This window comes from Rhopilema esculentum, chromosome 6 (assembly GCF_057945365.1).
Source record: "Rhopilema esculentum isolate cy_ngs chromosome 6, ASM5794536v1, whole genome shotgun sequence".
NCBI classification, from domain to species: Eukaryota; Metazoa; Cnidaria; class Scyphozoa; order Rhizostomeae; family Rhizostomatidae; genus Rhopilema; species Rhopilema esculentum.
The window spans coordinates 3738429-3766293 of record NC_142820.1 but is presented as its reverse complement, the minus strand read 5'-3'; the positions used below and the strand labels follow the sequence as shown (position 1 = coordinate 3766293).

At 36.2% G+C, this 27865-nt stretch overlaps 1 protein-coding gene across 2 annotated transcripts in view; it reads left to right on the top strand.

Moving 5' to 3' along the window:
- Positions 1–27865, top strand: part of LOC135686872 (cGMP-dependent 3',5'-cyclic phosphodiesterase-like) — a 51558-nt gene that overhangs the window by 14036 nt on the left and 9657 nt on the right. For both annotated transcript variants that reach the window (XM_065203238.2, XM_089109095.1), the window contains exons 2-19: positions 10966–11055; positions 13692–13822; positions 16690–16784; positions 17883–17938; positions 18319–18378; positions 19149–19221; positions 21892–21944; positions 22317–22391; positions 22963–23004; positions 23427–23492; positions 24213–24264; positions 24521–24617; positions 25132–25243; positions 25871–25910; positions 26354–26417; positions 26677–26758; positions 27087–27144; positions 27726–27807. In XM_065203238.2, the coding sequence (XP_065059310.2) occupies positions 10966–11055; positions 13692–13822; positions 16690–16784; positions 17883–17938; positions 18319–18378; positions 19149–19221; positions 21892–21944; positions 22317–22391; positions 22963–23004; positions 23427–23492; positions 24213–24264; positions 24521–24617; positions 25132–25243; positions 25871–25910; positions 26354–26417; positions 26677–26758; positions 27087–27144; positions 27726–27807 (1328 nt within the window). The remainder of the gene's footprint in view (positions 1–10965; positions 11056–13691; positions 13823–16689; positions 16785–17882; positions 17939–18318; positions 18379–19148; positions 19222–21891; positions 21945–22316; positions 22392–22962; positions 23005–23426; positions 23493–24212; positions 24265–24520; positions 24618–25131; positions 25244–25870; positions 25911–26353; positions 26418–26676; positions 26759–27086; positions 27145–27725; positions 27808–27865) is intronic.

Below are 27865 nucleotides of genomic sequence, written 5' to 3'. Positions count from 1 at the left end.
AGGAGCAGCCAACACTCTCCTTCTTGAATTCGCAGATCGGTAGAAATCCAAATATCCTTCATTTCAATCGGTTATTTGGTAAATCGTCTAGCTAGAAGAATCAAAAGAATCAATTTTGATACGGATAGCCCAGTACTCGCACAAACGGAACGCCTATCCGTATCAAAAGTATCCGGCATCTATGACCCCATTTACACGAGACCTGGACCAGATTGGATCCAAAAGTATCCGGATACTTTTGGATCTGATCCCTGAAATGGCAATGCGGCAACACGGGATCCGATCCAGAACCTTTTGCGTTTACACGGGAACGGATCCAGATGAATTCAACTGGTTAAGCGCATGCGCTTTTCGAAAATTGGCGCGCATATGACCTTTTCAGAACTCCGTGCGTTATAAAAACACAACCTGGGAGGGAGGTAAAGCTAAAAAGAGTAAATTTTCGCGGACTGAAGAAAAAACCGCGCTACTTTTAAAAGTAGTATTGGACTACAAAACTGCAAAGCTGGCAGGTGGACAGGATGGGGAAAATATGAGGACAAAGTACGACGACATATCGTCAAAGTTTCGTAATAATTCTTCAACACAGTAGTCTGACAACTTGATGTTCGGTTTTCTGGCGCCAAAAAGCCACGGATTTCATATTCAAACTACCTTGAACTGAAAAATATTTTGTCTCACTTTCGACAAATAACGTAGACGGATCCATACAGGATTACCTCTGAAAGCGATCCCAAAAGTATACGGATCCACCAGTTCCCGTGTAAACGCAAGGCCTATCCGTACTCTTTTGGGTCCGATGCGGTTCGGATCCGCTCTCGTGTCAACGGGGTCTATGTGTAAATGCAGCCTCAGTCCCTGAGAGTCTCTCAGCCTTGTGTCCACACCCTTGACATTGCTTGACCAAAGTAAAGTGTTTGAACAGCCTATTAAACAGCACCGATGCAGTTGCCTTGAAATAACATTTGGTTTGGTTATCGTGCACCGCCATCCGCATGTTCCTTCTCTGGGAATCATTTTAAATTGTTTATATTTTATAATTGCGGTAAACACTGTTTTTTTTGCTTTTATTGTGGCAATCGAATTTTGAATACAAGACCTTTGATCACTCTTTCTTCCCTTGAACCTACATTCTCAAGGGTAGCGCAAAGAAAAGACACAAAGACAAGTCCATTCTTATCATGCTTTTGCTCTTTGAGGCTCGACGCACATTTTGTTGGTGTAGAAAAGCAACCCTTGGTCGTAAAAGCCCTACTCTGTAATGTGTTATCCTTGTTGCGAAATTTAGACACTTGATTTAACGAAATTCGTGTGCCCGTGCTCCATCTTAATTACCATAAGCAACCAGGTCATGTTCTGCGTCTAGTTCTTCAAAATTATTGACAGTAGAGAAAAAAGTTTTGTTTATTGCCGATTTTTCGTACTAAAAAGTTTATAAAGTTTATCCATTTTTTGTAAGATGCCTAATAACATATCACTGATATAGTTATAGGGAAGGGCTTTCATTTAAAGTATTGTTTTCGACTTTCGTTTTTGCGTGGTTGAATTGACGTTCGTGAAAAAGATAGAACTGTGCAAATTCTTTCGTGCGTTGGCAAGAAATTTGATGTTGTCTTCCACTATCAGTCCAGTCAAAACATGTCTTTCACTGTTTCCCAACCAACTCAATTAGATTTTAGGATCTTTGGAGTTGATTCGTGGTGATTTCTTATTGTGCGGATTGACGTCATTAGTTACTCAGGGTGTTCAAGAAATATCATTTGATGTATTTAACCAGCATAGACTGTGTGCATTCCCCACTATATTGATAAATAATCCTTTTCAAATACGTTTATAGCTTAAAATTTCGTGTTTGTCTAAATGGAATTCAGATAAAAAAGTATAGACATGTTTGCTTGTTATTTATAAGAATAAAAGGATAATAGATAAAAGTAAGATCTATAATATATAATATATAGTAGAAGGTAGGCTAGAAATGATGAATGTGAAAGATAATCTGTTTGAAGCACGAAACTCGGAGTAACAGAGAACATGTCTCATTTCTAGCCTATCTTCTACTATATCTATTGCTCTGTGCTTTTGCACATCGAGCACTGTTAAGTCAGAAAACAATGATCTGAAAAAAGACTGGATCGAACAACCTATTGTTTTCCTACATCAGCACGATGAAGTTGATCGAGCCTCTCCATCTCGAGACCTCTCGCGCCTAAAGCTTTGGGTTGCCATTTGTTAAAATGATGCACACACAGTGCTGCGCCTTAAATTGTGCATTAACCATTAAATTCGAAAATATTCTAAGATATAACAGGCCTAGGAAAATAAGTGAACAGTGAACACTTTGTTACATAAGCTTAGTACTATGGCAAAAATGGTTAACGTCACTTACGAATGATGCAAGTTTTTGTTTCAACGGTTACTTTAAATTTTGCTATGAAAAGCAAGTTGAACTGAAACCAACATGATTGCTCTCTAGTCTCTAGTCTCATACAACATAGCGAGGTCTCAAGATGGACGCTGCAATGTGGAATCAACGCTGGGCTGGAGAAGCTCGATCCAGTCTTTTTTTGAGATCAGTGTCAGAAAAGACAACGCAATATGGAATAATGTATTATATATAAATATATGTTGATATGCAAAAAGACGATTCTTTCCTTATTTTGCACGGCAAAATGCACGGGGATAGAGCACTTTGGATGTCATGCTCGTTTCACGGTTACTGCATGTTAATTGCTATAGACTTCTCTCTACCTTGGATTTTTCTATTAAATTTGGAATTGCTGTGTTCTAACCAGTCGGAATTGCGGTGACTGGCATTTTCTATTAAATTTGGAATTGCTGTGGTCTAACCAGTTTCCCGATAGAAGCCACGAATTGCTGTGAGCTACAATTTCTAAGAAATTATTGTTGAGATTTGTTTATGCTAAGACAACATTGTTTTGAAGAGGTTCTTGGTAACGGTGCAATAATCAAATTTGTTACCATCATTTTCAACAGATTTTTTGTATTGTTGTCAGTTTCAAAAGAAATAGCTCCATGATGGAGGCTGTCAAGAGCTACTGACCTCATACACAGAGGATTCTCGAATGTTTAGTGATTGATGTTTGAAGAAATATGTTAGTTTGATCTTTATCATCTTGTTGGAATTTTCCACATGCCTGTGTTGAGAGCATAATGGGATTGCAGTATCGTTCTGCGATATTGTTCTTGATAAAAAATCCAGACTTTGACCAATTTTAAAGATTTCTATCATTTATTGCATCCAAGTTCAGGGAATGCGATATTGATTGGCTCACTCAAGTTGATTTTTGAAATCAGAACGAAAACTCACTCTCTCTTGTCCCATCAAAGTGGATAGCGATGAAAGTTTTGCTGGTGACTGGCATTATCTTCTGGGCTGCAGATGCTTAACCGAAGAATCCAATATCGGAAATGTGGACTTCTATGGGTTAGGTTTCTTTTGAAGGATTTGCTGTAGTTGAAGCCCTTTTGTCGTTGCTGAAGCCGCCAGGATCAATGTGACTTCAAAGGATTTAAGGTCACTGATGATTGCAAGCGATTTTGTCGTGTATACAAAAGGGTTGATACCGACTCAAGGACAAAGTTTGAAGCAAGTTGCCAGTCTGAACAAATTGGGCCTACAAAGTCAACAATGATTTCATTCTCCTAATTCTATGATGGGTCGTCAGTCAGCGACTCTACTTGCTACTGGATCAGGTTTTAACAGCGCTTGACTTCAGAGCTTCCGGTTTATTGCGAATTTTGTGAATTAATAAAAAAATCGGAAACACAATTGCATTTTGGCTGCTAATTTTGTCCTGTTAATTAGCTTCTATTCGTGTTATTAGGTTATTAGTATGTGTTGATCACGTTATAAGTTAGTCTCACTGTTTTGACGATAAAGATAACACCAAAGAAGGAGTATATTTTGTGCGTTACTTATTCGGGGCCTAGACCCTTTGGCCTAGCCCATCGCTCTACCAACGAGCTGGGTATTCACTGGTTCTTCACCGTCCTAACAAGAACCCTGATCGTTACATTTGGTGACAGGGGTGGGATGGCGGTGAAGTGTAAAATGGGTTGGAAGGAGAAGATTTTGTCGTTGGCTTAGAGCATTTAAGGGATGTCGACGTGAGATTTAACCTAAGGACTTTGGTTTGAAATTGATATTTTTGCTTTTTGTTGCTGATTGTTGCTGATTGTTGCTGATTGTTGCTGATCTTTGATAAATAAGAGTGTTGCTTATATTTTTCGGATAGTCCCAGGACTGGAATTTTTTTTACATCATAATGCACATTCTCAGTTTTTGTTGTGCCTCTTAAACCCACTTCACCACTGATCAGCGACTCACAGAGGCGGAGGGATGACGTCATAATTTTTTTAGAATTTCAAGGGGTTTCTCCAACCAAATCACACTGTCCATGCCACTTCACTAAGAGCTAAAGTAGATACCAGCGTGGAACAGAAACGCAAATTATCGAGCATCACTCGTATTTGTATATGAATATCAGGCGAAACATCGCTGTATTAAAGATAGGTGGATATCACATAACGAAGAATCATTTCTTACCAGTAAATCCTACTGCTTATGTGATGGTTGAATGTCCATGTAATTGAATTGATAAATATTTCATTAACCATTTTGCAATTTGCTTGCTGCTAAAGATTCCATACATGCATTGTATGATATATTTAGTTAACAAATTCGCTGCCTATTTTCGTCTTTTCAATCTCCCTATCTTGGCGTTGTTAAAAGCTCATGGTCTTGGTAGAAGTCTAGCTTATGGAAACGTTAATTTTTTCGAAAATCCCATAACAATATGTTAGCTTTACAAACGTTGCATATAACCAATTGTTATTCTGTGACGGGTGTTATTCTGTGAATGCCTCTGAAGATTATATAAGCTTTGTAATGACAGAATGAACTCAAATGTAGTCAAACATTGCAGTATTTCTTACATAGTTTACTGTTATCATTTTAAAATATATGCGTACATAATTAGGGTATTTTCACATACTATCTTTGTATCATTTTAATTTCCCGCATAATTTCAGCCTCTGTTTTATTGAGTGATTATTTTAAGATCAATATCGACAGACTGGTCGGAATCGACGAGCTTTGAGTTACCATAATGCATTCAGTAGTGTATCAATGAAGTTGAAAAAAGTCAGGTGACAGGGGGTAAATATTATTTCAAAATACAACCTATTTCAAAATCCCTCAAACATACTTCAAAAACAATATGTTTAGCAATTCCATGCTATTTACAAACACTCAGTGGCATGACGGAGGCACCTGGGGCCCTTAGGAAAAGAACTGAAATGGGGCCCATAGGTAGATGGGTAACAGACTTCAGTTAAAGATTGGCTTGGTTTAACTGCACCACATTCAGTACTGTTTGCCCAGATTTAGTGCCAAATTTATTGCCATGGTTTATTGCCAACCTATGCGGTTGGTTTTTCGTGCTTGCGGTTAGCCTCGGCTATGAGCCGCTAAGGACATGGCCGCGAAGTTGAAAGCTCTCGAGATTTATTTGAATAGGACTTTATAATACCAACCTGCCGTTAAAGCAGGAGTAAATCGTTGATTGACGGTCTTCAATGGCCCTAGTGGCTTATATTTACTTCTGTCACGGTCAATTAATAAACAATCCCAGGACATAAATAAATAGATTGATAAATGAATAAATTGATTAATTAATAAATTAATTAATTAATTAACAAATAAAAAGTAAATGAATCAGAAAACTGTTGCCAGGACATACTTATTTATCAATTTATTAAGTATATTTTGATTAAAATACTTATTCAATTACCTTGCTTTTTTCAACCTGGTGCAAAAATGTTTTTCTTGTTTCTTTTTACATTGGAAATCTTATTGACCAAGACTTATACTTCGTAATTCGAGGCGATTTTCAAGGTGTGGATGGAAGGGAAACAAAAATACAAAATTGATCGAAGTGCATAAACAGCTCATTGATAATTAGCTGATTAATTTCACCAGATTGATTCAATACAGGCCCCATCGTGGGTAGCTATTGTGTACTAGATTTTACAGCCTGATAATTTTTCGAATCTTAAAAAATAAATACAGTTTGGTGTTGGGTTATTAGAAGTACACCGTACTTAAAAGTCACTAAGCGGCGTCTAGTATTGCTCCAATTTTCTTTTTTTCTTGTTTCTTTGCGATGCTTTACCAATTTTGTAAAGATTGTTCTTATCCTTTCATGCCCAATAGCAAATCTAGAATGCAAAAAGCATGAAATTGGTATACAATACCTAAATTTATTTAACCTTTAAAATCTTATTATTTTCTCCCTTGAAACAAAAAATATGATACATTGCAGGTTACAGACTGCAAATGTAAAATATCTAACTGAAACTGACGTATGACAATGAGTGCAATTGCCCCTCCCCACAGTTGGAAACTTGCAATAGTTGTTCTTTCCTTCGTTAACGTGTATAACTCTGTTAAAATTCTTTCTAACTTTAGCTCTGCTACAAAGCAATATGTTATTGTAAAAAGAAATCATTTGACGTCAGTTGGTCGGAAAAACCAGTTCATACATATGGATGTTTCATTGAAAAATGAATAGAACTTCTTAATTTAATGCAAACGATTCTCTGTTGAAATAGTTTGGTACAACCGCTTTATTGCGCAATAATAGCTGCTATGATTTAAAATCATATTTTCATAGTATTCACGTAACAACGATTTTGTATAGATTTACTGCAAGGGACAAGAATGTCTAGGAATTACTAATGCTTGGTATTTCTTTACTTTGTGCTGTCTCGATGCAGCTGTCAAAACATCCATGGTGGTAACTACACGTTACCTGATTGAAATGGAAATTTCACAGAAAGTTAGGTAATCAATGGTAAAGACAGCAAGAGTATTATTTCCTTTTTAGACACAAAAGTTTGTGAGAGATAGTACGCGAACCATCTTTGCGATTCACGTCTTTTTCACTTGACCCCACTCACTCTTAGTTATTTGGTTTGATTTTCGCAGGCCGATGAAGAATTTTCAGCTTACCTTATTATTTTAAATTAGATTATCCCTAAGGCAATTTATTTCACTCGATAAGCTGAAACTGCACAAGTCATCTTCACTTGTTTGCTGTCTGTTGGCATGAACGTTTTGTGAAGAGGTCGCCAGACACCCACATTGTATCACTGGTGAATCATTTTCAACGTGTATAAATACCAATTTTACACAAAGTGATAAAAATTCTTCTTTGCCAGACTTCACAAATGATAGAAAATATTATCAATTTTAAAGAAAGAAGAATGCTTCCTATTACAGCACAAGCCCTTATAGGATTGGAATGGCAGAGTATCTTTTTGTAAATGTCCGTTAACCAACTTCAGTCAAATGTTTTGAAAGGAAAGATAAACTTATTCGAATTAAATTATCTCGTTTAGGCCGAGATAGGGACACATCCTTTTATTCGAAATAAAAAAATTTCAAGTTATAAGGCATTTGTATTTTGATTTCAGCTAGCAAATTATCTAATTATTTCCATCGCCATCTATCATATGTAGCGAATAGTGTACGAGATTCCCACCACAACAAAAGGATCTCCAGCAATTTTTAGATAAAACAAAAAGTGTAAGAGATTTTCTTGGAGTGAATTGCCCCTCGGTTTGAAGCTGTTGTGTTGGTGGCTCGCTTAATTTTAATTAGGTTAATGCCAAGGAATAGCAATGTTTTTATTTGGGTTTTCCTAACAACACAATCCAGAAAACACTACTGTTCGGGTTCTGTCAGCAGGAAGAGCTAACTATGCAGTATTTTTTAGGAAGACCAATGCATATCTTGACAGGAATATATAAAGATAGAGGAATTTGCCGTAGTGGTTTAATTTTCTTCTTCTGAAAAAGCGTGAAAACTATACCATATATGATTTTACTGAAATTCCATTTCTAAAGAAACTTTTATTGAAGAGGTAAAGGAAAATCTTGATGAAGGCTTTTTCTGAACTTTGTCAACCTGTTTTTAGCACTAAAATGCCTTGGAAGTATTGTGAAATCGCTTTCAATGAAGTTTGCTTTCAGCAAACCTGTTATGTGATCATCCTCAGCTTTTAAGTACATTGCCGAGAAAAGTACCTGAACCGATGTGGGAGATCTTATCGTGAGAGATCTCCAAGGTTATGTGAATTTTTGATGCTAAGTAACGATAAACAAATTGAATGGAACGTGCAAATTCTTGGCTTTTCCTGCACACTTTTAAAGTATGTTTGCTGCAAAATCATAATGCGGGTGTGGATATGAGCGAATTGTTGCTTGGTGATAGGTTTGCAGGCTATTTAGTGGTTCTTCGCCTCCTTTGGTTCTATATCATGTTATTTATTAGCAAAGAGCTCTTAGTGGCAAATTCTATCACCAATGCTGGATTATCCTTATGCTTTATCATGAGATTTTGCCATGCAATCTGCAAAGGAGATTACCAGGGATTGAAGATAGTGTTGTGCCGTACAGCGTTATGTATTAAGTAGTTAAGTGATAAATCCAGGAAAATTTAATCTATTATTTGGCAGGAGGGTTGCTTTTAATGGTTGTATAGCCAGTGGCGTAACGGAGACATCTGGGGAAGGAAAAACACTGAAACAGGGCCCTTATGCAAGAAAATCCCATCCAACGATGCAAACCGTGTCTAACACAACAGCAACATGTAAAAATGAGAATTTTTCTTGTTCACTAGGGGAAGCTTCAGTTGACGAAATTCAAAAGCTTTTGAAAATGAGATGAACAAGAGCGAAAAAATGTTGGTTGAAACTAAGTTACCCTAAACTGTAGCGTTTTCCTAGTTTTTCAAGTTGATGTAGTTCGTATTCGAAAATGAGAGGGTCTAGTGCGGTAGGGTGGCTTGGGTAGGACTGGGAATCCGACCCTAAGTTCTCCTTCCTTTATTCAAAGGAATGTTGAAGTCTGAGTCGCCCCTCGCATGAATTTTTCTTGGGGTTCGTTTGTTGCAAAATCATTTGATCTGATATTTCACGGTTCCAGTGATAACCGTACACTTGAGTTTGTTCAAAGCTTTACAGGACCGTAGCGATACTCTTTTTATGTTTGGATCTTCATATGCTTCCTTCACATGCTGAGTCTAGGTATACTATTGTACAATATGTATCATTTAGTTTGTTAATGTTGATGTTCCTATTAAATTTATGCTTTTTTAATTGCTCTTTAAAGCTTTCTGGTGCGTCATTATTTAAATCTTTAAGCGTTCTTTTCTGATTTACCGTATGTAAATATCACTTTGTGGCCTTAAAGTTCTTATAAATGTATATTCATATATGCGGGTTTTGCCTCAGCATATAAGGAAAGCTTAACAGTTTTTTGAATATTAAAATAAACTATATTCACGAATATAAAAGGGCTACATTCACCCTGATACACGATTCCTAAGACAAGTAACGTTTTCTATATAATTTAACAAGCATTAGTTTGTACATTTTTTCTTCCCAGTATTCTTCGAAAAATATCATGAAATGAAATAATAGCTGCGCATTTAAGACGAAACGAATCACTTTATTAACCTCCCTTCCCTATACCTCGGACACCTCAAAACATGAACGATTGATTTTGTCCCGAAGTTTCTAAGCTGCAGTCAAGGCCAAATAACTTCTAGACAACAGAAACCTCCTGACGAAGTCAAATGCCTCTAATCCTTTAGGTGTCCGCAACATAAACTTTTCACTGTATACCTGCGTATAGGTACATTATGCGTGGGTAACTGCGTGGGCAAATGGATTAAATCAGGAACACTCCGTTCACCGATAAATATATTTCGTGTGCTTCGGGTTTGTTCAGCCCTGAGAATCCGACGCCTGACACTGCGAGATAATTTTTTGCGTCATAGATAAAGTTCTGACGCTTATGTTTGGGTGAATTTTACCTGTATTATGTAGTACCAAGAATAGGGGGAGAGAGGTTCCCAACCAGCAGTTAGGACAGAGAATTAAATGATGGTCCTATCTCAAGACGTGACGTAAACGCTACATTTGATGGTTGGAATTTAAAATACAGCTTTATACCACTTATTATGCATGCTTTCACTTGTGTTTTTTGCTAAATGCTTCAAATCAGATCAGACAATGAAGAGCTTGCTAAGTTATGCTGTTTTCCTTTTTCTTCATCGATACATTTTCAGATGTATTATGCGGCCCCTAATTTCTGTTTTAACAAACACGTTCAGCCTTTCGAGTAACAAGGGTGTACCTACAGCGAGCACATTGTTGAATTCAACATCGATAGGTATCCAGGTGTGTTGTAACATCACGATGCCATGAATAATCCCCCCGTGCGGCTAAGTCTTGGCAGAAATCCGAATAAAACCGTGCAAGATAATTCCATTTTTGCAAATTTACACGCCTTTATCACATTTAGGTGTTTATATCTTGTGCAAATACACAGGCACCTCTCAGAACAGTCGTATTTTTGTGTACACGTTAAACAGAAGAACCATCGGATTAAAATGCAAAGTCTGTCTGCTGTAAGTACTTGTAAATGTTGGGAATCGTTGTTTTCAGCTTTAAATTTAGTCATCCACATAGTTTTTTTTATTTTCATTCAGTTTTTTGTGTCATCTGTCGTTCCTACAGTTTTAGCTTACACACAGCTTCATTTGCAATTGAAAAGAATTTATAGCCCCTATACGCCAATTTGTTTGCAGCAAACTGTTCGGTTTCGTAAGTGCAGTAGTCTGATTATCTTAAATAAGCTTTTAGCATCTTATTTGCAAAAATATTGAACAGGAAATCAATAACCCTTAACGTGCAGCAAAGGTCTCTCGCTGCACTCTTCTTTGAAATATTTCATTGACCTTGTGTCAAATTTCTTGCCAAACTTTAACCATAGCGGTTAAACGCGTGGCTGAACTGCCCATGAAATGCGTACACGTTCCAGTCATTTTGATGCCTATGAAATCCCTTCAAACAATTTTTTCTCTTTTCGTGACAGGATATCATCAATCTTCGAATTTCAGACACACGTGACAAGTTAGCCGATAACATCGAAGCAATATTAAAAAACGTCATCAAATCTAATCTGGTAAGCGACTTTTTTGTTTTTTAAGTCAAATTTGAAACTGTGAGAGAATGCCAATTAGTTTTGCTCCTTAAATATAAGTAAAGCAAGATAAGGTACAGAAGTTTTTTAATAAAACAGGCAGATAAACCTTGGACATGTTGATGAAATTATGCAGATTTTGCAACGATGGTAGAAGATGATAAAATTTGAATATCTGCATGCAAGTGATCCAGGGGCACCTCGAATACAGTCGGAGCATCAGGTTGCTAAACAAAACAATTGATTGGGGAAATTGTTACTATTGTATTGTCAGGTGTTGTTTGATAATATTCATTGCTTCAGGTTTTAACAACATTCATTGTCTTAATTCCCAATTTTCTAGTTTTCTGTTCCTGTAATCTTTTCTTTGAATTTAGACAGCTAAGCAAAAAATGTTGCAACAAAGCAGCGTGTAATTGATTATTCAAGTACCTTGATGCTTCGTGCCACTCGAGAGCATTTTCTGTTGCAAAGAATATCCATTTTATTTCGTTTTCTCAAAAAGCAACTTTTATCTTGAAACACAACAAATCATATACCCATATACGGCCTTATCAATTCCTCAAATACGTCGCACTACAAATATATATGGTTACCCAAAAATTACATTCCACTTTAACTAAGTTTAAATGACTTGCAGCTGTCGAAGTTCTTGCAGGTGTCAGATGGGTCAAGTATGTAGCGTTCTTGTATCGATGAAGTTTCAGTTTACATGCATCACAAGATGCTATAATAAAAGCTTACAGCAATAGGCGACGATGTATGTCATACCTCTCGAGAAGTGTTTAGCACTTTTGATAATTTATTATTTACACGTATGAAAACGACACGTCCTCAGCTCGTTGTAGAAAATTGAATTGTTTTATAATACCACAGTCATTTGTTTTGAAAGTTGACTTCTATTGCACCAATAAAAAGTCTTTCGTTCATTGAAGTTAAAAACACTGATAGATACATAATAAATGATCAACTTCATTAGTTAAAAATACATTCGCTCCTTGTTTGGTTGTGATTTTACACACGTCATCGAGCCAGGCCACTCTAAATCCTTGAAAATGAATTTTTCAAAAGATGCAGCAGCAATTTTGTGTTGGTTCCTTATGTTGGTTATCTTCTACACCGTTTTATGCCCCAAAGGCATTTATCTTATAAATCCGAAATGAGCAATTTAATCTCTATGAATACCTTAATTGCTTTAGTAGTTGAACAAACAGAGACGTTCTCCAGGAAAATGCAATGTTGATATAAGGTACATCCTAGGCTTTTAGACGTCTTTGGACAATCATAAAATGAGTGTTCACATCGAGATGTTGCATAGACAGGAAAAATAATAGGAGGGGCTACAAATTCATATTTTCTGACAAAAATCCAAAAAGTATTTTTATTTTTTCATAAATTAGAACATAGTATAACGACATCAAAACTGAAATAATAAAATTCTTCCGATATATTCAGATATGATTATGCTAACATTAAAAACATTGATAAAATATTCAACATTAAAACGTTTTTTTCAAGATCTAACACTTAAATAGAAAAGACAGCCTTGCTATGATACCAACAACGACAGACTTTTCCCGGCAAAATAGTAGTTCAGCTTTATAGAAGTTTTTTCACCCCCTCTGACCCCTCTATCTACGTGACCCCTTCTATATACACCACTGAAATCAAACCAAAGTCCCAAAAACTAAGATTTTCCATTAGCACTATCCTTGGGAACTAAAACACTGTTTGCTTCCAGATAAGTCACTATTTAGTAAACAACTCTAGCTTGTTTTATACACTTTTGGCTGAGAGTCTATTTGTCCTAAAATATTATTGGAATGAAGAAAAATAGAAAATTAGCCAGGGGGAATTTATAGCTATATTCTTGTCAAAGATTCTTGGTCATGAGGCCTGAGAGTTGTCCCTTTGTCATAGTGGAGAGAAATTATACTTCATCTGTTTTTCTTGTTAGGGAAAGTTTTGTGTTTAGATTCTTGCTTTTAAGAGCTATTATTATACCCATTTGTTTGAACCAATGAAAAGTGCATCAGATACACATGCGCTTTAGAGCTTGGAAAAAATTTACATTACTTGGTGCTCCACAGTTCTTAATCAAAACTATCATATGTCAAAGTTGCATCAAACCAACCAGAGTTTCATTCTCACCTTTCCCATGACACCCCTTTCTCTAAATTTTCTTCGTCTATTTATTCAAAACTATCTTATTCCCATAAATGTCAGGGATGTTTCCTAAACATAATACATTACGCAATGTGAAAAGACGTCATCGATTTTATTTGAGCTTATGCAAAATTTTGAAAGTTAACAGGCGGACCTTCGAACAAATGCTGGTTTATTTCCCCAAGATTTCTGTATATAAACAATTATACCTCGGTCCGATGGTACCGTTTATTCATTCAATAGTAACGGTTGCAGGGACTTTGGGGTCCGGGTCCAGAATCATCTGCAGCGCCCTTGTTCTTTGCAATTTTTCATTCATTTCTTTGGTGCGGGGTCCCTTTTGGCTACTATTAGCGCGGGGCCTTTGGCCGTGGCCCCCGTGGAACCTTTTGAAGCCGCCACTGCTGTTGAACAGAATTCGTATTTCATTATAACTTAATCGTATTTTGCAGATTGCTCTGAAGGTGTTCATCTTGGACCCATTCCACGAGGAACTGACTTTTGTTAATTCAGGAAACAACAAAACGAATAATAACTGCACAGTTTCTTCATGTGAAAATGGATCCGATGTTCTCACTGGATGGTATGTATACTTTCATTGCAAACGCTTGATTTTGGCTGTTTAATGAGGAACATTATCGCGAGGAGAAGCCACTTTTAAAGCTGTGGAATTTATTTTTTTTTTCGGTCACTTTGGGTACTAGGTAGAATGTAAGAGTGCAAGTGCCCTATCCTGTTGGAGCACCGCCTAGCTCTAAAAGAACTACTTTTTAGCTTGCTTTAAAGACGATAATCTTATTCCAGATCTTGATAAGCTCGATTCATTTTCTGATGAATGTATGGATTATATACAGCTTCATATCACTGGTGCAATGTTACCAAAATAAAGGCATCACTTTTATGACTTAATTTAAGGATTTCTTCGGAGCAGCAACTTTGAACCGTCCTCTTCTATACACTAAAGCGTGTATAGTTCTGCCTAGACGGCATGAAAAACTTTATGGCAGACCTATTAAGCAGTAATTTGCATTAATTCAATTTTATTTAATTTGCATCGATTTTTTTTGTCAAAAACGATTTTTTATTTAATTTTTAAACCATAGCATTTCAAGATTGTATTTCTTGTATTCCGTTGCTGTGTTTTTGCATATTCGTTTATTTTTATCATTTTCTTATCAAGGAAAGGGAAAGTATCGCTTGTCTTATTTCAACTCATGATTACCCAGTCTAAAATATACGGCAATTTCTATCCAGGCAGTATATATTTGTGTAAGTTTCAATACAGATCCCTCTTGCAATCCCAATAACAGAATGCGCACTCAAGTACTTGCGAATTTGCAAGAACATTTTCTGTTTAATGAACTCGACAGTACATTACAGTTGGTCAATGCCCAGAGATAACGTTTGTACTCAAATATTTTTTCTAAGCATTAGGTCCTATGCCTTTTTGATTCCCGTATGTTATCAACGGTGTGACTGAGGAATGCTGGGACGTGGAACAGATTTTTCGTTGCAATGGTTTTTTGCCCATGCACAGTTACTGTAAAACAGGACCTTACAGTTCTCCAATGAATTTCTAAACCACAAATTCAATTGTTTTTAAATATTTCCCTGACCAATATTCAGCCTCTCTTTTCGTTTTGTCCCCTCGCTATCTTATCCATGGATATTAAAGACGCTCAAAGATTTAAAACCCATCAACTTTGACGTCACAAGTATCCAATAAAGACATTATAAGAATTACCTATGACCTTTGTGGCCCTGTGTTTTACCATACAACCTTACCTCAAAAACTTCATTTCGTTCTTTACCATCTTTGTGGCATTAGATTTCGAATAATATTTTTGAAAAGATCCCATTGAAATGATCAAAAAATCGAGATGCCAGCTTAGATGTTTGTTTCAGCCTTTCATCGAGTATCTTTACTCGACGAATATCTTTAGACCTTTCCGCTCTAAAGCCTTAAAAAGAACAAACCTGTAATGGTAAAGTTATGGTGATTCGTAGAGCAAGATTTGATGTCAGATTGTCGATTAAATTTGTTTATAAGACATGTTTTTGAATGTTCAGGTCTTTTAAGATTTCATGATTAGTTTTCTCCACTTCAAAACGTCGTAGGAATACAGCAAGTTTTCTCTGATGACTCCTTTTTTTGAAACAGTTATTTTTTGCAAATTCATTTTTGTTCTTCTATCAACTTCACCCCTTCTTTAAATACATAAAGCATAATTTAATCTCAAGGTAACCAATCCTCAATTCTTACTGATAACTGAGATAACTATGTTTAAAATTGTCTCTGCCTCAAAAATTCTCTTCTCAAAAAAATTTCATTTATTTCCTGTACTTGTTTGACAAAGAAAGCTACATTATATCGTGAATTATGCATGCGCCAGAGAGACGAACGATCATAATTTATCCCATTCCTGTTTGCTACAAAGTTTAGTCTACAGACTGTAGATTGCTTAGTACGATTGTTTGATAATTCGCTTTCTCTCGTCCTTTGTTTTCTGAATACAAGGTTTAGTAGTAGTATGCAGGTGTATATTGAAGCTTGGAAGTCCGAATGATTGGTTCAAAATGCCTTGAGACCCTAGATGCTCTTAAGCTTGATTCAATATTTCTGCATGTGCTACATAATTATCGCGCTATAAGAATTATGGAACTATAGAATATCTATGGTTCTTTATTAGGGACAGGCCCGTAGCTATAGAGTGAGAAATCCCCCTTGGAAAAAATTATGTTTTAAGAACGAGGAGTTTTGCCATCAGAAGGAAGGAGGGGGCTCGTTGGCGAATCTTCAAATTTTTCGGTAAACAAAGGATGGCTTATCAATTTTGTAGGCAATTTGAACCTGGGCAACCCCCCCCCCCCTTCCCCCTAATCTGAAGCAATGAGCACAAAAGCTAGCGACGGCCTTGCTTAGAAATACGACGCTATTAAACACGTTGGAAGAATAATCTATTAGTTTCTCTAGTTATTGTGTTTGAGACTTGTAGAGCCCTAGAGCTCATGTCAAATCGTTGCTCAAGAGGTACATATTTTTATCATTTCAATTACTCTTCGCAGTTTTTCAGTTCATGTCTCCAGTGTTTTCCTCCTAAACTTGCTGTGTCTATGTACATTGCACTTGCACACACGATCGTTATAATTGTAATTCTTTGATTTTATTGGTTTTAGCCAAGCTTGCTACTCTTACAAACATACTGCCTTAAATTCGCCCATTTAAATCAAATCTCCCTTTCAGCCCAATTCGAGAAAAATTATTTATCACAGTGCGTCTTTAAGAAGCTGACATTCTCTTAACATTTAATGGCATCTATGTGTTTTTTCTGCCTGATAAGCTACCGATTCCAGTCTATTTGAAAGATATCTAATTCCCACTTAATCATGACTTTTCTGTGTCTACTTTTCAATCATCAAATTTTTATTGTCAAGATTCATACTTCGTAGGGGCGGCCAGGAGCGTGCCAAGGCCAATGTCTCAATCATTTCCAACACAAGCAATGTTCGAGAAGTCTTTTCTGGCTTCACTGGCAGTGAAACAGGTAAGTTTTTTGAAAATCTAGAAGCCGAGCAGGCATCATAATCAAGAAAGTTGATGAGAAATAACCAGCCCTCAATGAGTGTATAAGCCTAGCGGGCAACTATGTTTTCAAAATATAGGGCTCGTTAGACCTGGAACGTTAATACGAACGAAATAGTTCGCTTGAGCCCCAGATAGTAACCTGCTATTTTAAATAACTCTGAGTTTGAATTCCGTTGTTGCCCCACGCTTGAAGATTCATGAGCTTATAAGCAGTCGTTCGAGATTCTCAGGTTTTTAAAGTGTTCGATGTAGATCAGTTGAACGAGTAAAAGCAATCCACTCATAGTGCACTTCGCCTTTATCCCGATATAGGTTATGGGTATGGAACCTTCTAAACAATAAATCTGAGCCCTGGTAACAGTAACCTAGCTATTTTTCAGAGACATGTCACTTACCTTCGTCAATGCATTAGTGGAAACCGCACCCTGTTTCTTTGTTGTAAATGCATTTCTTGGATAATACCTATAATCAGAGTACTTAAATTACTCAGAATGTTTTAGAGGACACAGCTTTGGGATTGAAGAATTAACCATCGCCCCTTAAAAGTTGGAGTTGAGTAGCCTCTGATAATGTTGACATGAAAACTTTAAATTTTGTTTCTAGTTATGCTCTAGCTCACAAATTTATTGCACGGAATTATTTCCAAAATTGTAATAAACATAATTTAGATACTTCTTTGTACTGTAGTGTTTAGATTTAAGTGTTAAGGTTTGGATAATTTTTAAGGAAAAGAGAACTACTTGCTTTATAACGTGACAAGCATACTTGCATGGATACATATTCGAAAATAAGTGGTATTATAAGAAACCACAGTAGTAAATGTAAATCAAACAAAGTGGCGCTGACGCTGTTACAAAATATTAGGAAGGCTAAGTTTGGAAGATTTGATTTATATAAGCCAATGTGAATAGAGAGTATAGGCGAATTAGTTTCTTTATAACTTTGTAAAATGAACCCAAGTGTAACTTACTTGCATCTGGGGTCGCTTGGAGCGACAATCCCTGCATATTTGCTTGGTGCTTCTACTAATTTGTTTTGATTTGTTTTCTTTATGTAGTTATTTCCTGGCCAGTCAATGACGTCATAGGTAAAAGCGTTGTCGTCTACAGTATGGTAAGTACCACTTGCTTGAAGTTCCAATTTAACTGTTATACTATACAAGGGGGATGATTATTAACCAGAGTGACTCCTTTTTCTTTTATTGAAATTTTTGGTAAAATGGCTTGACAAGAAACATTGTTTTCACCATTTTGAACCTGATGAAGAGTTAAACGCAAAACGTTGTTTTAATTACCTATCCCGTGTTCTTCATGTAAGCCATTTTTACATGCTTACTATTTCAGTTATTTCATACTAATTATCTGCATTTTTTCTGTTATTTACATGACAAAAAAACTAAAACTTTGGATTTTCTGTCACATGCAAACATCAGCTTGTTTAATGTGGAGCGTGCAAAGATTTTGTATGAAACTTTCATGTTTTATTTTTTTTAGATTCTGGTGAAAAAATCGTCACAAGATATTCTGAAAACTCTAGACTCTTTAAGTAAACACGTAAGTTTTATAGGTCCTGTTTGTAAAACCTTTTTGTTAGGGAGACAAACCAGCATTTATCAAAGGCCCGTTGGCTCTCAAAATGCGCATTTAAGATCGATGATGTTATTTTTATACCGCATAATACATTCTGTGGTAGGAACATCCATGGCTTTTGTGGGAATAAGCTAGTCTCCAATGAAAAAACGAAGAAAACCTAGAAAACAGAATATCTTTAAATAAATAAGAATGGAACTCTGGTTTATTTCATGCAACTATGATGTATCATTGTTTTTTATTGAGTATGCTGTGAAGCTGTGCATATGACGCACTTTGCTTATTGGTTCTGACAAATAAATAGAACAATTGCCCGAAACAATAGGAATCTAGAGTCGTCTCACCAACAAATTTGCTATTTGATGTAGCTACCTGATCATTTGGTTAATTAACAGGTCAACAGTTTCTCTAATTATCAGTACCATCTGCAGATCTTTTTCTAATCCAGTCCAGAATTTTTGTTTTTGTACTTCTATGTTCACGGTTAACCTTGACCTCAGAGCATCTTTCAAGAAGAGTATTCCAGGAAAATGTTTGTAGGAAAACTTGTTTCTGCCATGAACATGTTATGCTGTTCGATCTAATGGTGGTTTCAAATGAACAATTTCTACTCCCTATTGGAAGTAGCAAGCACAGCTTACTCGTTTTGATTAACCTTATGAACTAAGGGAGCACCTCTCCCTTAAAATTATTCTCTCTGCTACAAAGTCTCACTTTAAGTTCATTTTTGCTAGGTTTCGCAAGCATATGCACGACTTAGTGACATGCTAATTGCAAGAGCGAAGTCAAATATTGTTGCTGAATTAGGTACAAACAATTTTATTTTCGTATTTGAATTTTCCAAGCACATGTGTTGTAGATACTTTAACAGTTATGGAAATGTTTGCAAGAACTGTTCTTATAGCAAAGCAATTTGAGTTGAAACTTTTCCACTTGACTTTCCAAGAAGCTTTTATCGGAGAAGTAACTTAATTGATCAATTTTCTGAAACTTAATGGCTCCCAGAATGTGAGCTTGGTTGAAATACAAGGCAACAAAAGTCCATATTGCTGAATCCAAGCTTTTGTAAAACTAGGTAGCCTTATCCCGTCCATTAAACAGTTCTGGCTAGGTAATTAAATATCATAAGCGTATTTTGTCATACTCCATTTTCTGAAGTTTGAAAAGCTTCAATATTTGTGGCTAGAATTCCAAATGTCAACCTTCACACAAATGTTTTTGAAGCGAAGCGCAAGCTCTTTTACCAGCTTAATTAACCGCGCAAACAACCCGAGGGTGTGGCTGTTCCAAAAAGCCAGTTCATTATAAATAGATGATCCTCCTGAAAACTAATTTTGACGTCATCTTTTGCTGGTTGCCTCATTAGTTTTAAACAAGTCCCCTACTGATGACGTAATCCTGTTCATAGCGCTTGTGGTCAGCTCTACCCAGAAACCAACCTTCTCAGCAGGGATCGAAGAAACCATTTGCAGTAATTAATAAGAAAGCCTCTTTTTAATGCTACACTTCGCTGCATCTGCTAATGTATTCAAGCCACGAAATCAAGCCACGATACCAAAGATACTAAAGCTTGCTGCAAACACGTTTTAGATTGAATTTCAATTAGCTTTCGTAATCATCAAGCTTTAGTTGTATCTCAAGATTGGGAAATATTTCAATTCACGTAGACAGTAACCATGACAAGATTGTCAAAACTTTAATAGCAACCCGTGAAGGCGGACAATTTGTGGCGCGCACGGTGCCGAAGTGCTGTGAAAAACCGGCGTTAGGTGAACGTGCCTCATGACGGACGAGGCTGCATCTCTAAGTTTCTTTCCTGTCAAGTTTTTTTGTATCTTTCTACGTACGTATTAAGCTTATCAAAGATGCATTACTGGAGGACATGCTGATTCCTTAGGGATTTCATTAGAACCCTGCAACCGGCGAAAGTCCGCCGCTTACTTACCAAACCTTCGCCGCCTACTTTCACCTACACTTAAGTAAGGCTGCACAAACTTATAGACGCCTACTTTTAATGTGAGCCTTCCACTTCAAAAATTAATGAATACCCTCATTCCCCCATCAGTAGAAACCTTCGTTGAAATTAAGGTCTTTCATAGTAAATCTGATTACTATGGAACTGAAAGTCGAAGGATTAATATAACGTTTGTTTACAAGCAGCCCATCGTTGATGGAGTGCAAGATTTCAATTCACATACGAGAAACTTGTATATTTTGACTTGCGTTGAAAATCGGATTAAGGAGCTGTATTATGTACATATCTTATCAATTCGACTTAAACTTTTCCGTATATCTAAAAAGCAACCATTAAAGAAGTAACGGGTTCAAAAACACACACGCTGTATTGGTCTTTCCTGTAAAAGCTGCCTTCCTATACGATACGGCGGCTTGCGGGCAGTGCGAGCATCAATTTACGATGCCCGCGCTTTCAAAAGGGTGCTTATTTAGCACTTGATCGTTAAATTTCTCCCCCGCAACTGACAAGCGTTTTGAAAAGGCTTAACTGGTGGTCGTGTAAACATTTGCAGATTGGAGTGAACTTTATTCAAAATCAATTTTTATTAATAATCGCTAATTTAGCAACCAAATTTAAGGCAGGATGCAAAAGAGCTGAAGTTGATACGACTGAACAGGCAGGTACTTGCCTTTCGTTGAAGTTCTGGAAATAAAGAAGAAAAGAAAAGTTTACCTCATTGAGACAATATTTGATTAATAGCAGACAGTGGTGTTATTGATCTCACACCTGAACCCTAAGGAGATTATGTTTGGTTGCCTCTTGTTGCTGACCCGAAATAATATGTAATACTTCAGAAAACTATCTTGACATCCCAATTTCCGACTTTTTCCTTTTTTCGATAGACATTGCACAATTCATATGAGTAGCAGGAAGATTGATTTTCCTAAATCTAAACTCTGACAACATAACAGTTTTATAAGTCGTTCGATCTTTCATTCATTCGCGTACCTTCATTTGTTTTAATTGTGTGCCCGTCCGTCAGTTCTTCCATCCCTCCTTCCGTCTGTAAGTCCCTCGGTCAGTCCACCCGCAATTAGTATTAAACAGCTTGTGAATTTAATACCCAGATTTCAGATTCATAACTGTAAACTACAAATTTAAGCTTATTACCAAATAAAGATTACAAGCTGGCTACTGCACCTTTCGTTTTTAAACATACATTAAATTTTGAAGTTAACTCTGCCCAAAATATTTAACTTGATGGAAATTAATCAGGACTGTTTTTAATCATTAAGACGTAGTTGATAAACTTTTTATCAGGGATAGCTTTGATTTTAGGATGACAGTATGTTAACATATTATGTACATAATACGATATGACATGACATGTTTTGGTGTGGGTCATCGTTTATCGCCATGCCTTCTTAGACCAGGTTGACAGGTGCTAGGAATCGAGTCAAAGATACACTTATTATCGAATATCAGGTTTTCTTATTTCAATGTGTTATCTTGTTTCGTAGGAAGAATATATGACAAAGATTTGAATGTCGTTTGCCGAAAGATAGCAACCCAAGTGAGTGCTCATTCTGGATTACTTTTATTGCTTTAACTTTTATTAATTTGCAAAAAAATTCAAAACTTGACTTTTGCATGCTTATCTTAGAGAATGCATATGATGAAGTTGCACATTACTAGTTGATGATCTCTTTCAACAGTTAACATAACTTACCAATCAAAAAATTAAAATTGGTGGAGGCTCAGTGAACTCCGATTGGAGTTATACGAGCTTCCTTGTAACAACTTCGATACGAAGAGAAAGCAAACGAGAATCACCATCGACTAATGGTGCTTGCCCTTGTTTCTATATCTAGCATGGGTTCGTAGATATTTGTGGCGCTATAAATTACGTTTAAAGGGAGAATGCTCAAATTATTATCTCTTTCAGTTGTCCAATATTGTGAATGCGAGATATGGAACCGTGCTATTGGTTGACCATTCTTCTGATGAACTTTTCACCAATGTAAGTATCAAGGTTGTTTGTCGTACCATTGAGTAACATCCGAGGACGTGCCATTGAAGTTGTCCTTCAACCTCTACATCTTGTCGTTATGTTTCCTTTCTATTCTTCACCGTTTTAGTTCTCTGCCTACCACTTCATATTAATAATAAGATGTTTTGCATGATATTTTCTGAATTTTTCGTGTACAAGAGGTGTTAATATACTAGTTAAGCCCATGTTTTACACATGATCTGTTAACGTGTGTTTATTGGTGCGAGCTACTTATCCTAAAAGCTACACTGTAAATCAAGGATTTTATTTCAAGTACCTGGCGCAACAGATTTATAAACTTCCCAACAGTTCTTCCCATCAGAGTGGCAAAGTGATGACTTTACAAAAAGTGTTTGTGCAACTTGAAACTGAAAGAGCTCTATTAATCACCTCTAAGTGCGCAAAATCTAAAGTCTCTAAAAATAGATTTCATGTTGTCATAACTTTACCACACTGTCAGTTGTGCCAGTTTTGAAAATTTCACTGCTATCTTGACAGTCTTTGAAAACTTTCATTCCTATCTAAGTTTGTTGCTTTGTAGGTATTCGGTCAAACAGTTGTCAGTTCAGAATATCGTTTTGAGGTGAGCATTTCTTTCCCTTTATTAATGGCCTGGGTTGTCATTTCTTTTTATCGTAACTCATTGTGATGATGTAAGTTTGACGCTTCATCTCCTCTTGCCCGAAAAAGGGGATCATGCTGAAAGGGAAATTAAAAGCAAAGACCTACTTGACCTTAACCCGGTTTCAATTCAATTGCTTCATTATGGCGGGGCAGAGTGGCTTAGTCATTTGTATGTAACCTTTTACTGTGAAAGGCTTTACTTCACAGGTTCATCTCCGTCTAACCCTTAACGAATAAACGTCTTAAAATCGAGCACTGTAAAATCGTAGAAATTTTCTAGTTAGCATGTTGAGTTTACCATATTTTGTTACAAAACTTAATGATTATCATTTTTTCCAAACCACTTTGTAATCTTTTAACTAACTGCTTTTATCCTATCAGATATGCAGAAGCTGTTTTGCGACGCGTTTTACTGACCCGAAAGCTGCCTGCCTAGATTTCGCCAAGGTGAGAAACAATCTATTTTAATGCAAATCGTATCAAGTAATGAATACAATACTTACTTATTAATACAATTAGTTGAAAGATCTTTACTCTCGTCAAATTTTTTGTGAAAGCTTCCACTTTCTCATACTATAGTTCGTTGGCAATCCTTCACTCTCTTCTTTTCAATTAACCCATAATTTCTTGTACATAACTCCTAGCAACGAGTGTACTTTTTAAAATTCTAATCGTCACTTATCTGTGGCGAAATTCACTTTTATTGGTAAAAATCAACTTTGAATTTTTGGCAAATCTAAAACCGAGTTTTATGTGGACTTAACAAAATTCTTCGATATGGAGTAACCTAAACAAGGACGACGCCGTTAACGCACCAATGATAAACAAGGACGACGCCGTTAACGCATCAGAGGCATATCGAAGACGCATCGGAGGCAAATCAAAGACGCATCGGAGACACCAATAGCACGAAGTTCCAAGAAGAGAGGTTCATACGCAATATTACGACTGTACACCGGTGCAGAACTATAATAAGGAATTCTGAATAGGTTTTGCGAAATTTTTGGATCTTTGGTTAGATTCGTACTTGATGTCATTGTAGATGCTGCTTGATTCGGTTGCTATAATTCAGATGTAACTAAAGTATATTTAGTAACAATAAATAGGTTGATTAAAGTTGGTGCACTAGGTTTGTGTCTAAGTCTAATAGCTGTCTTTGCTTTTCAGGATTCAGACGAAGACCGTGATTTTAAGAAACTCACCAACTATTTCAAATTAGGTAATCAAATTTTGCGTTGTCTACCAAGTTCAAAATTTCAAATAAACTTCATGCTCTCCAAAGTAGTGCTCTCTATTGAATGTTTAATATCTTTAAAAACTTGTAAGTTATTACAATAAACGTAATTTGTATCTGGAAGTAAGAACCGCGAGTGTTTATAATTTTATATTATTCATCAACATTTTCCTCGCTAAATGTCACTGAATCGAATGAATATGATTTTTTCCAATCATAATCTGGTTTTCTCTCTCTGTAGAAATTAGTGTGAATTCCTTGCTTATCCTTCCCGTCATGGATGTCCACGATGAACTTATCGCCTTTATATGTTTAATGAACAAAGACGGAGGCAAAAGGCAAGTGATATTCTCCTTTTTTACCGAAATCTCATAAGTCAGATCACTTCACATATATATGATCCACTACACTGCTTTTAAATTTTCGCGCATGTGTTACGTCTTCTGTTGCTTAGGAAATCCCTACTTAAATTTGGACAAAATTTGCCAAGACCAACTCCCCTCCCCCAGAACAGGAATAAAGATCAGACTTACCGAAATACCTTGTCACTTTGTGAAGTCACTGATTAAATTTCTGAACAAAAGGCTAAGTGTTATATACAAACGGAAACGAGGCTAGCATAACAGTTACGCATGATAATCTCGTAATCATAACCTCGTAATCGTATAATCCTGCTACATAGTTGTATTTTCTTGTGATTTTAGAGTGATGTTCAGTACTAGGCATTCTGACTAGCAAATAAAGTAATCTTCTTGTGAACCGTCCTGAAGGTGCATATCTTTTCTCTTATGCTTGCCTAAAGATTATTCATTTTTGTTAGCCTCTCAAAAAATAATGTTTTTTTCACACCAGCTTCTCAGCAACTGACCAAACGTTGCTTGGTGACGTAGCTAATCAATGCGCGCCGGCACTGAAGAATGGACTATTGTGGAAGGCTGAAATGATCATAAAACGAAAAAATGAAGTACGTTATTGCACTACGCGTCACTGCTAAGCTACCATTAAAATTTATTTTGTATTTGACGCTTCCTTAAAATCTAAATTCCTGTTTTTATCGATCAAATAAGACCATATTGCCTTCTATTCGTTACACGTAGATGGATATTCTGGCAGTCAATGCTTTCTGTCATACATCAGCTTTTGAAAGTGTCATAGATGTTTTTGTGGTTCATTTTCAAATCTGCTGGTCTTATTCGTATTGTTTTGCATGCATTGGTGTTTCGCTGGAACTTTAAAATTGGACAATGTCAACTAGAGAGATGAATAATAGTCCTGCCGTTATGATATGATTGATTTATTGTTTTTCTGACGTAATAAGGTGTCACTATTCTCTCCTGAAGAAAAATTGCCCATCTAAGTATGTAGGAAACCTGATAATAGAAGTGTGATAAATCGAAAAGAAAGCTACAGAATATTCAATAATCATGATTGGCGAGATGTTTTAGGTTGCCGCCTGCTGAAGAAGTAATCAGATTTTTAAAGGAGAAATTATCTCAACCTAGTGACCAATCTTGAAGTCTGTATGGTCGTCACAAAACTCTATTGAATTTCTCAAATAAAAGTGAAAATATATGTTTTGCTTCAATTTCAGTGCTTATTGTCAGTGACGAGAAATCTGTTTACTCATCTCGGTATGTATGTTTACTCATCTACAATTTCACAGTTAGTAATGTCCAGAACTATATGAATTTTTTATGATGAAATTCAACTGTGACTGACTCAATACAGGACCGGATAGGGACGATGTAAAACAAGATCAAAGTATTCATACACCTTAGATATTCAGCATTCTAAGTTAGCTTCACAGGGAGGTTTCTGAAAAGTACGCTGCCCAGGAATGTGGTAATTATTTCACTATGTGGCAACTCCAAAATTTGCTTACCCATGAAGATATCATATACTTCAAAAAATTTTGTTGGGCTGGAAAACTTGATGATTTTGTCTAAAATCCTTCGTATTGATTTCATTTTGTACTCATAAGTTAATAGTCACATTTTTTTCATATGATACCGAATTAGAGCTTACCGTATGCAGCTAAACCTTCTTGATTCGATAATCCTCCATCCATTTCTAGATAATCTCGACTCAATCTTACGGAAAATCATGGAGGAGGCTCGAAATATAACGAATGCAGAAAGGTACCGTCTGTTTGGAAATAGTGATATTTCTAATAATTTGATAAACAATTATTGGATATCAATGCTTTTTTCAGCCGCTTGTATTTAATTTTGCGTTTTTGTGTTGTTGTTTTTAAGCCATTGACAAAATTGTTGCATGTGAAGAATCGATGGAGGCTCTTTGCCAATGTAACATAGAAGGGGGAGGGAATTAGGCACAAAGTTATCAATCCCTCTTGATTTTTTATTTTGGAATCATTTTTGTATTATTTGTTTGAAGGTGTTCTTTGTTCTTGGTTGATCAAGACAGGGACGAACTAGTTGCAAAAGTGTTTGATGGAGAAACGACCAAAGACGATGAGGTACTTATCATTTTACCTGATATAAGTATTTATCACAAACGTCTATCTTTAAATTCCTGTTAGGCATCTTTTTGTATATTGAACTGTCTCTGTGTGCCTATAGCAAATAAAAACAAGATATTGTCCCAGATGTCGCATCTCTTTGTACTTTGAAACTTCGTCTTCAGCTCCTAAAAGTTGCCCTTCAATTTTTTTAACTTAAGTTGTCCGATACCTTCTGTCCATAAAACTGTTTTTCCGAAAGCGTACACATATTTCAGTGTTTAACATATTCTTATTCCACACGAAATTACCTTATGCTGATCCATTTGTGCATGTCCATTCTTAGGAAAATGAGCTTCGCATACCTCTGTCCCATGGAATTGCAGGTCATGTTGCTACCACAGGTATTTATTATGGATTTTGTAGCATTTTATATTGCTTTAAACTCTCTAAACAATCTTCCGCTAAACACTAAACTTGACTTGAAAATGGCTTTGAAAAAGGAAACATTTCACAACATATTGCTTAAAGCTTTTTCGTCTGATCGTGTTCTTTCGGACCCTTATTTTGACGTTTTGTACCCTGAAGAGTGTAAGACGAAAATGGTTTAAGTAGTATGTTGTGAAATGTTTCCTTTTTTCAAAGCCATTTTCAAGTTCTGTATCGCCAAAAAATTGTTCAAACTTGACTTGGTTTAACTCGAAAATTCGTATGAAATTGTGACAAAATTCAGGACGCTTCTACTTGCAAGAGCGGAGGCTTCTTCTGATTTTCGTTACGTCATAATCATCAACTTCATCATCATGATCATCAAACTTTCAGGCGACATGCAATTTCGTTAACACCTATAGCTCAGTAATTGAAGTAAGCCATCACTATCTGACAATCCAGATGGGAACACTCTCGGCTTTAGCTTGTTATAACTTCATTTATTATTTGATTTCACCGTATATCGCTAATATTTAGATGCCTTTTGCTGTTTTAGGAAAAATGCTCAATATTCCAGACGCATATTCACATCCGCTGTTTTACAGAGAGGTAGATATACAAACTGGTTTCAAAACAAGGTATATTTTTACCCAATATTTCCTAACTTCTTCCTTTATTTTTATGATTTATATCAAA